This window comes from Rhinopithecus bieti, unplaced genomic scaffold (genome assembly GCF_001698545.2).
Source record: "Rhinopithecus bieti isolate Rb0 unplaced genomic scaffold, ASM169854v2 scaffold_10264, whole genome shotgun sequence".
Lineage (NCBI taxonomy): Eukaryota > Metazoa > Chordata > Mammalia > Primates > Cercopithecidae > Rhinopithecus > Rhinopithecus bieti.
The window spans coordinates 244,177-254,467 of NW_016806418.1; the positions used below are offsets into that span (position 1 = coordinate 244,177).

The 10,291-nt window shown below is 53.3% G+C and overlaps 1 protein-coding gene across 1 annotated transcript in view; it reads left to right on the top strand.

The window, feature by feature from the left end:
- The first annotated feature begins 366 nt into the window (after positions 1-366).
- The window catches only part of CTU1 (cytosolic thiouridylase subunit 1), a 22,320-nt gene continuing 12,395 nt past the window's right edge, over positions 367-10,291 (top strand). Inside the window, exons 1-3 of the mRNA XM_017876490.1 lie at positions 367-573; positions 4,368-4,896; positions 9,827-10,285. Of these exons, the coding sequence (XP_017731979.1) occupies positions 4,389-4,896; positions 9,827-10,285 (967 nt within the window). The 5' untranslated portion in view covers positions 367-573; positions 4,368-4,388. The remainder of the gene's footprint in view (positions 574-4,367; positions 4,897-9,826; positions 10,286-10,291) is intronic.

Sequence of the window (10,291 nt, forward strand, 5' to 3'; positions counted from 1 at the left end):
GTCTCCAGCACACGCATCACCACCGCCCACGCGTGCGCGCGGAGTTCCGCTCCAATCTTCGAAGTCTGCTCTGCGGATGCGCCATCTGCGCCTTTTACACTAGCGACCAACCCCTGCCGTTTCACCTTCAATTCCCACCCGCAACCCCGCCTCAAAGGGCAGAAATCACAGGCCCTATAATCCCCTTAAAATCCTATAATAATCCCACAAAACCAGTTAATCAGAATACAACTACTTCGCCCATCCAGCAACCTGCAGGTGACAGCGCGCTGCCATGACAACGGTACACGCTGCTCTGCCGCGCCCTTCGCCCGCGCGCAGGCGCAGAAAGTAAATAGGGGGGCAGTGTACTTCGGGAGCAGCGGAAAGAGCAATGCAAGTGTTTCTGGGAGTTGTAGGCCAAGCGGGACCCCGGAGCCGTAGGCGCATCCAGCGGCACTGTCGCATGGGCTTCTGGGAGTTCTAGGCAAGAAGGCCCCAAGACCTTATGGGAGTGGTAGTCTCTGAGTCACTTCCGTGCCAGGCTTCCGCGTGGTGGGCAGTGTGGGCGTCCCAGCACTGAGCTCTGCCCGGGTGAGTACTTCCTCCTGCAGTGGGCCAGCATGTGGACCCCAGCTCTTTGTTGCGGTGCCGTGGGAGGGTTGAGGGTCTCTCCGAGCTAAGACGCCTCTGATTTCCCAGCGCCTGTGTCCCTGAGGCCTTGTAGCCAAGATTCCCACTTTGAACGCTGCGGTCTGGCCTGTCTCTTACCGGGCCACCCCCTTCCCCAAGACAGGATAAGACCATCTGCTTGCCCCCGCCCCTGTGTCACTATCTGCCTGTCCCCGCCCCCATGCCACACATTATCTGTCCTTTTGATAAGGCTGCAATCCAGAGGCATCCCTAAGGTCCGCGGCCGCTCTTCTGGGAGCATTTATTCCCTGATCCTACAGATATTTACTGAGCACCGACCCTGCGCAAGGCGGCGGGGACGAGGGCACCAGACCAACCCTGTCCCTGCCTTGAAGAAGCAGAGAGGCGGACCTGTCACTAGTGAAGCTAGTCAGGATCAGGGCCTGTATGGAGCTGCATACGTGCAGTTCTGGGGGCCCTGGTGGAGGCGCTCGACTCAGTGACTGGGGTCCATAAAGTCTTTGAGGGACGACGCTTAACATGCATGTCCAACCTGACGTGTCCAAATGGTATTACTGGTCTTCTCCCCTCACAAAATGGCCCCACCATCCCTCCAGTGCTCAGGCCAGAACCTCAAAGTTACCTTTCATCACTTTCTCTCGTCATTGCCCCAGTCCCCAGTCAGTCCTATACATGTCCTATGGGCTCCACCTTCAAAGTAGATCTGAAATTTCATTTCTTCCCACCTCTACTGCCACCACTCCTGTCTAGTGTGCTGACCTCTAGCCTTCTATCCTTGTCCCTTACAACAGTCCTCACCACACAGCAGCCAAACGAATCCCACTTTTTTTTTTTTTTTAAATTTGAGACAAGGTCTGATTCTGTCACCCAAGCTGGAGTGCAGTGGTGCAATCATGGCTCACTGCAGCCTTGACCTCCTGGGCTCAAGTGATCCTCCTACCTTGGCCTCCTGAGTAGCTGGGACTACAGGCCTGTGCCACCAGGAGCAGCTAATTTGTTTATTTTTTTAGAGATGGGGTCTCGCTATGTTGACCAGTCTAGGAATCCTTTTAAAACATGTCAGATGGTACCCCTTCCCTCTTCAAAAACCTCCCATGGCTCCCATCTCCTCCTGAATAAACCTAAAATTCCACATCATGGCCTATTAGGCTCTGCTCACTTGTGCAGCCTTGTCCCCTGCAAGGGTCTCCCTTCCTCAGGATGTGGACCCCCAGGACTGGGTGACTGTAGATTTAGGGGGTGAGGAGAGAGTAGTCCAGGGTGACATTATGTCCTGTCCTGCAGATGTGCTGGATGAAAAGTGGTGGCTGCTCTCAGAAGAGAGGGAACAGATGGGCAAGAACAGGTTTCTGCCTTTTGAGGAAGGTTGTCTGGGCACTTAGGGTCTGAACATCTGAAAGGTGCCGCAGCCATGTGAAGGACCAGCCAGGAGGGATATCTGAATATCATGATTCATAGGCGCTCACAAGAATGGAAAGAGGTGGGCACAGTGGCTCACACCTGTAATCCCAGCACTTTGGGAGGCCAAGTCGGGTGGATCACTAGAGGCCAGGACTTCAAGCAGCCTAGCCAACATGGTGAAACCCCATCTCTACTAAAAATACAAAAAAAAAAAAAAAAAAAAAAAAAAAAAAAAAAAAATTAGCCAGGCATGGTGGTGCACGCCTGTAGTCCCAGCTACTCGGGAGGCTGAGGCAGGAGAAACGCTTGACCCTGGGAGGCAGAGGTTGCAGTGAGCCGAGATTGTGCCACTGCACTCCAGCCTGGGCGACAGAACAAGATTCCATCTCAAAAAATAAAAAAAAAAAATTTAAATCTTAAAAAGAATGGAAAGAGATGGGTGCTAGGCAGGACCTCCCTGGGGAGGACGTGAAGAGGCCTCCCCAAAAGAGAATTGAGCAGGAAATCCAGGAGCACAGAATGAGTGAGTCAAAAGTGGGGGGAGGAAAGATTCCAAGGGTTGCTGCTCAGCTGTGACAGATGTGCCTGATGGTCACTGCAGATGGGTCCTGAGAGCTGCTTGTTGGGCCCAGTGGCAGGGAAGAGTACTCAGGGCAGAGGGAAGAGCCAGTGCAAACATCTGGAGCAGGAGCGTTCCTCAGGTGTCAGAGTAAATGCCATAAAGGCTGAAGGACAGGAGGTCAGAGAAACAAGGAGTCAGACATGTAGGCCCTCATCGGCCATGAGCAGTTATTATACTAAAGTGAGATGGGATCCAGAGGAGGATGCTGAGAAGATTCAGGACGTGATCCCACTGGCTGTTCTGTGAAGGAGTGTTTGCAGAGGAGGCAGGCGGGAGCAGGAGACCTGTGAGGAGCCCCAGGCAACCGTCCAGGAGAGAGACAGACCAGACTAGGGTGCTGCCGTGGAGATGGTCATAAGTGTTTGGCTGTTTTGAAGCTACCTTCAAACAGGATTTGCTAAATTTCCTTTAGGTACTTGGAGTTTGAAAAGGTGTGGACTTAGCATTGCAATTTGGTGCCACCCACGGGGAGCATGACAAGTGTAGTGAGAGAAAAAGCAGTCCAGGGTCCTGGACCCCAAAGCTTCTGGCCTGAGCAGCTGGAAGGGATGGAGCTGCTCTGTACTCCAGAAGAAGCCCGTTAGGTTAAAGGAATCAGGAATTTGGGTTTTGAGATGCCTATTAGACATCTGAGCGGCACTGGTCTCCGTCCTTATAGAAGTTAGAGATAGTAAATATATAGTCACATAAAATAATTCCACACATTGTGGTAAATCCTAGAAGCAGCGTGACTTGCTCTGAATGGCAAGGAGGTGACTGCAGTAGTCCAGGCTGGAGGTGATGGTGGCTTGGGGAGGGGAACTGAGCCTGGGGAGTTTTTATGGGTTCACCAGGCAGGCAGGACCAAGATTTGACTGAAGGGTTGGAGTCTTGGCTGGGTGGGGAAGGATGAGGTAGGGAAGATAACAGATGAAGGTCAAAGATGGGCTGATCCATGTCTTAATGAGGCCACAGAAGCTTGTGGGGGATTCTGATACCAGAGCAGGGTTGAGTTCAATCTTGGAGGCCCACACAATCTCTCACCCTCAAAATGGGTGCAACCCCAGCTGGTCTCCCAAGAGGTGTGATCCAGGCTGCCTGTGTGTTCCCTGGAGAAGGTGATCACCCTGCCTTTCATAGGATGCAATCAGAACCCATTCCTGAAGACCGTATCCCATCCTACAAAGTGAAATCAATTGGCCTTTCCTGTTTTCCACCTCCCCCTGAATACAGCCTCAGTCCCCTGGCCTCTCTCGGCCGTTAGAGTTATAAACCCCTCACCTCCCAAGCGCTCTTAACAGCCCTGGTGGCCCAGGCCAATGATATCTACCTTGTCCTTCTGATCAGGGCTGTAACAAGGGGTGGCCTCCCTGGAGGTTGTGACAAATGGTCCTTAATATACGCCCTCATCCCTCTGGACAGGATACAACCTAATCCTGGGTATAACCTGCTCGTCGCTCCCTCTCTTTACCCATGAAGCCAGCTTCTTAAGCTACTTCTCTTCGTGCATAATGGGCGCAATCCAAGAAGCCTTCCCTAAGGCGGTGGCTTCCTTACACCAGGACCTGATTATAACCATTCTGTCCCCAGCGCTAGAAGAAGCTACTCCACTCCCACACACGTCTCCCTGGTCTATTCCGGGCAGAGGTGCAATCCAGACAATCTCCCCGAAGGCAAGGACCCTGCAATCCGGAATCCACGTGTAACCCACGTCCTCTCTGTCCCTGTTTAGGAGAAGCCGACCCCTCCCGCAATGCCCGCCCCGCCGTGCGCCTCCTGCCATGCCTCACGCGCCGCCCTCCGCCGTCCGCGCTCGGGCCAAGCGCTGTGCGGTGCCTGCTTCTGCGCCGCCTTCGAGGCCGAGGTGCTGCACACGGTGCTCGCCGGCCGCCTGCTGCCGCCGGGCGCGGTGGTGGCGGTGGGCGCCTCGGGCGGCAAGGACTCCACGGTGCTGGCACATGTGCTGCGTGCGCTGACGCCGCGCCTGGGCATCTCACTGCAGCTCGTAGCCGTCGACGAGGGCATCGGTGGCTACCGGGACGCGGCGCTGGCGGCCGTGCGGCGCCAGGCGGCGCGTTGGGAGCTGCCGCTCACGGTCGTGGCCTACGAAGACCTCTTCGGGGGCTGGACGATGGACGCCGTGGCCCGCAGCACAGCCGGCTCCGGCCGCAGCCGCTCCTGCTGCACCTTCTGTGGAGTGCTGCGGCGCCGGGCGCTGGAGGAAGGGGCGCGCCGCGTGGGAGCCACGCACATCGTGACAGGTGAGTACTGGCGTGGTGCAGAGCGGCACTCTCGGAGGCAGTGGGGCGCATGTACGGGCGAGGAGGCGGGGCCTGGAAGAGGACTCAGGCGCATGCTCCAGAAGCGGGCGAGGAGACCCTGGTGGCTTAACTCGAGGATCCCTGTAAGGAGATGCGGAAGTGCTCGTGCTCCAGTTTGGGGCTGGGGCCCTTTGAAGGTTCAAGATGCTGGGGTGACAGAGGGGCCAGGCAGTGATCACAAAGGCTTTTGGGTCTTGGCCACCGTCTTGGTCTCCACAGATTGCCAAAGGAGGGGGGGGAGGTGAAAGTCTCTGGAGATTAGATCTCTGGTTCTTTACTTATTTTTAAGTGTTTCTAACATGCTTGATATCTTACGGTCCACCTTTCAGAATCCAGCTCTGGCTCTAAAAAGTATCTCCATCTCTTAATTCCTTTTCTTGGTTGGCCTCCCCTCTTTGATACCTTTTTTTTTTTTTTTTTTTTGAGACAGTCTCGCTCCGTCTCCCAGGCTGGAGTGCAGTGGCACGATCTCCGCTCACTGCAAGCTCCGCCTCCCGGGTTCACGCCATTCTCTTGGCTCAGCCTCCCGGGTAGCTGGGGCTACAGGCACCCGCCACCATGCCCGGCTAATTTTTTGTATTTTTAGTAGAGATGGGGTTTCACCGTGTTAGCCAGGATGATATCGATCTTCTGACCTCGTGATCCGCCCGTCTCGGCCTCCCAAACTTTTTTATTCTCTTTCATCCATTCCTTCAACAAACAGATGCTAAGTTTCTGCGATATGCTGGATCCCAACTGTGGCCATACCAAAGTTCTTAACCACTCTGTACTTGTTTCACCCCGTCCCTGAAACAGGACTATGAATGGTACCCAGCTCATAAACTTGTTATGACAATTAGATGAGTCAGTAGAAGTATAATGTTATCTATATTATAGTTATGTTACATAACCTGTATGATATAATATAGATTACACATTTTATACATGCTATTATCATCATCGTTGTCAGGCTAGGGCTGAAGAATACAGTTATGCACAAGTTTCTACCTTTGCATGGTTATCAGGTACAAGATTATAAACACTATACATGTTACTGACCATGTGTGGACATGTTATAGACTATGTGTACACACAGAGAATTCTATGGCGTGGAAGGAGTGGGGTCAAGGAACTATTTTGAAATCTGAAGGCTCACGGTGAAGAGGTAAAGGGGGTAAGAATTGGGGAGTGGTTATTGGTCTGTGAAAAGCCAATCTGGGCTGCCCTAAGAAGTCCAGTGTGGCTGGAGCCCAGAAAGCAAGGGCAGGGGAGGCTGGAGAGGTGGAAGAGGTCAGGCCTTACCCTGTAGGCTGTGGTGGAACCAGTAAAAGTGACATGAAGAGAGTTTCACTTTGAAAAGCTGACCCATACCATGGTGAGGAACCTGGGTTAGAGGGGCAGGGACAAAGCCAAGGAGACCAGTCAGTGGGAAGCCAGCTGCGGTCATGGAGGTGAGAGATTATAGCTGGAGAGAATCAGCACACTCAAAGGATAGGAAGGCAAAAGTAGTTCTGAGTCTGTTGTCTGCCACCGTGCTAGGGTCACTGGCTCTGGGGAAGGCTTACTGAGCTTCATTCAGTGGTGTGGCCCTTTCCTTACTGAGTAACTTTGGAGAAATCCCTAGATCTCTGTGATTGAAAATGGGAAGAATAATCCTCTCCATACAAGAACAGGCAGTGTATGAAAAGAATGAAACGCTTGAGCTGGGCACAGTGGCTCACACCTGTAATCCCAGCACTTTGGGAGGCTGAGGCAGGCGGATCACAGGGTCAAGGGTTCGAGACCAGCCTGGCCAACATGGTGAAACCCCATCTCTACTAACAATACAAAATTTAGCCAAGTGTGATGGCAGGTGCCTGTAATCCCAGCTACTTGGGAGGCTGAGGCAGGAGAATTGCTTGAACCCGGGAGGTGGAGGTTGCAGTGAGCTGAGATCGCACCACTGAGATCACACTAGCCTGAGTGACAGAGCAAGAAAAAGAGAATGAGAGACTGTCTCGGGTTTTAAAGTTAATTTGATAGAATAATTGTACTTCTAAAAGTAATGAAGACTTCCAGAAAATCCCTAACTTGAAAGGTGATTTTTACCCTTTGTTTATACACTCCATTTTCAAAGGCATAGTATAATAATTGTTGTAATAATTATTACAAAATCAGGAGCTCTTGAGTGGGTTTGTAATGACAAGGTGTGGAGCAAATCCAGTCTCCCCTAGTTAATGTGGTTTACAACTTTAAATCAATAAACATTTAACCAGATGTCATTTGCAAACATGCCTGATCTCAAGGTCACAGGGCTCGGCGGGTCTTTGGAAGGTAACCATTACTACAAACACAATTAGAGCCAAGTTCTTGGGGGATTTTTACCATATATGTCAGGCCTCTCAACTTCGGCCCTATTGATATTTGGGGCCAGATAATTTGTCATTAGGGAGCTGTCTTCTGCGTTATAGGATTTTAGCAGCATCCCTGACTTCTACCGACTAGATGCTATTTAATAGTAGTGCCCTACCCCCAGCCTGACAACCAGAAATGTCTCCAGCCATTGTCAAATGTCTCTGGGGGAGGGAAGGAGGGCAGAATCATCCTAGATTGAGAACCACTGATACAGACTCAAGTACAACTTGACAAGACACAGAACAAGTATAGCTTCAATTTCATGGTGACCAGTGTGTAAATATTTCTGTTATTTTTTTTATTTTTTTTTAATTTTTTAATTTTAATTTTTTTTTTCTCACTGTTATTTCTAAACAAAGATAACACAAAAACACTGCAGTGATTACAGGGGTGGTGGCTCATGCCAGTAATCCCAGCCACTTTGGGAGGCCGAGGCAGATGGATCACTTGAGCTCAGGAGTTCAAGACCAGCCTGGCCAACATATGGAGAAACTGCATCTATACAGAAATACAAAAATTAGCTGGGTATGGTGGCACACACCTGTGTGTGCTACTCTGGAGGCTGAGGCGGGGGGATCACTTAAGCCCTAGAGACGGAGGTTGCAGTGAGCTGAGATCGTGCCACTGTACTCCAGCTTGGGCACTAAAGCGACACCCTGTCTCAATCACACACACACACAATAAAACAAAATGAAAAAAACATAAAAAACTACAGTCTATGTTGTCAGAGGCTCTGTGTCAAGAATCATTTGTTTTCTCTGGCTGCTGTAACAAATTACTTCAAATTTCACAGCTTTAAACAACACAGATTTATTATCTTGCAGTTCTGGAAATCAGAAGTCGGGGAAGTCTCACCAGGCTAAAATCAAAATGTCAACAGTGCTGCGTTTCTCCTGGAGGGTCTGGGGCAAGGGGGTCCATTTTCTTGCCTTTTCCAGCTTCCAGAGGCTGCCCACATTCCTGGCTGGTCCCTTCCTCCATTTTCTTTTCTTTTCTTTTTTTCTTTTGAGAAAGAGTCTTGCTCTGGAGCCCAGGCTGGAGTGCAGTGGCACGATCTCGGCTCACTGCAACCTCCGCCTCCCAGGTTCAAGAGATTCTCATGCCTCAGCCTCCCGAGTAGCTGGGGTTACAGGTGCCTGCCACTATACCCTGCTAATTTTTGTATTTTTAGTAGACATGGGGTTTCGCCATGTTGGCCAGGCTGGTCTTGAACTCCTGGCCTCAGGTGATTCTCCCTCGGCCTCTCAAAGTGCTGGGATCACAGGCATGAGCCACTGTGCCCGGCTCTTCCTCCATTTTCAAAGCCAAGGATGATAGGTTGAGTCCTACACCATCTCCATCACTCTAATCTTACTTCTGTCCTCACACCCTCATATGTAGTAGGCGGGTGGCAAATGAGGTACCCCCAAGTTCCCCAGGGAGCTTGTGTATGTTCCCCTCTCGATTCCTGCCCTGTGCACCTCCAGCCACCACCTGGCTACACCACAGTGCCCAGGGGTCTCCATGGCCCCGTCTGCCTCTCCCGGTCTCTGGGTCCTGGCTGTCCTACGGTGCCCAGAGGGGCGCCATAGCTCAGGCTCTCCCTCCCCATCTCTCTCTGGGTCCTGGCTGCCCACTATGTTCAAAGGTCTCCATGGTCCTATCTCTCCCTTTTCTGCCTCCCCGCTCCACTCTAAGGGTCTTTGTGATTCCCTTGAGCGCACCTGGATAACGCACCAGACTGTCCCTGTTGTAAAGTCAGCTGATTAGCAGCCCCAATTCAACTTGCAACCGTAATTCCCCTTTGCCCTGCAACCAAACATACTAACAGGTTCCCAGAATTAGGCCACGGACTCCCTAGGCGGTGGGGCAGAAAGCAGCCTTCCTACCCCCCCCCCCCCCCCCCCCCCCACCAACTCTCTTGAGAATCTTGGTTAAGTGCCTAAACGCCATTCTGATTTTTGTGTACAGTTTGAATTGCGGTTTTAACGGAGGCTGATAAGGTTATTAGCGGCATAATGCACTTTTACTCCCTATATGAAAGGGCAACTAGCATAAGGTCCACTATGCAGTAGGCGGGTGGTACATGAGGGCACCCCCATGTTGTGCCAGGGGAGCTTATGTTTCTCTTTGATTTTTTGTTGTGTCCACCTCCAGCCTGCACCTGGCTGCTTCACGGTTCCCGCGGGGGTCTCCATGGCTCGCTCTCCGCCTCCCCGTCTCTCTCTGGGTCCTGGTTGCCCACAGTGCCCAAGGGGTCTCCATGGCTCTCTCTCCTACTCCCTGTCTCTGGATCCTGGCTGTTACACATTGTTCGGGGGTCTGTCTCCATGGCTTGCTCTCCCTCTCGCCGTCTCTCTCTCTCGGTCCTGGCGGCCACACTGTGCCCTGGGTCTCCGTGGGTCTCTCCTCCCAGTCTCTCTCTGGGTCCTGGTGGACCCCTGGTTCCCCGGGGGGTCTCCCTGACCAGCAGCGCCCTCCGCGCCCCACCTCACCCGCTCCCGTCTCTCCCCACCAGGTCACAACGCCGACGACATGGCGGAGACCGTGCTCATGAACTTCCTGCGGGGCGACGCGGGGCGGCTGGCCCGGGGCGGGGGCCTGGGCTCTCCAGGCGAAGGGGGCGCCCTGCCGCGGTGCCGCCCGCTGCAGTTCGCCTCGCAGAAGGAGGTGGTGCTGTACGCGCACTTCCGCCGCCTCGACTACTTCTCCGAGGAGTGCGTCTATGCGCCCGAGGCCTTCCGTGGTCACGCCCGGGACCTGCTCAAGCGCCTGGAGGCGGCGCGGCCATCGGCGGTGCTGGACCTCGTGCACTCGGCCGAGCGCCTGGCGCTGGCCCCAGCCGCACGGCCTCCACGCCCCGGCGCCTGCTCCCGCTGTGGGGCCCTGGCCAGCCGCGCGCTCTGCCAGGCCTGCGCACTCCTGGACGGCCTGAACCGCGGCCGGCCCCGCCTGGCCATCGGCAAGGGTCGCCGGGGCTGGA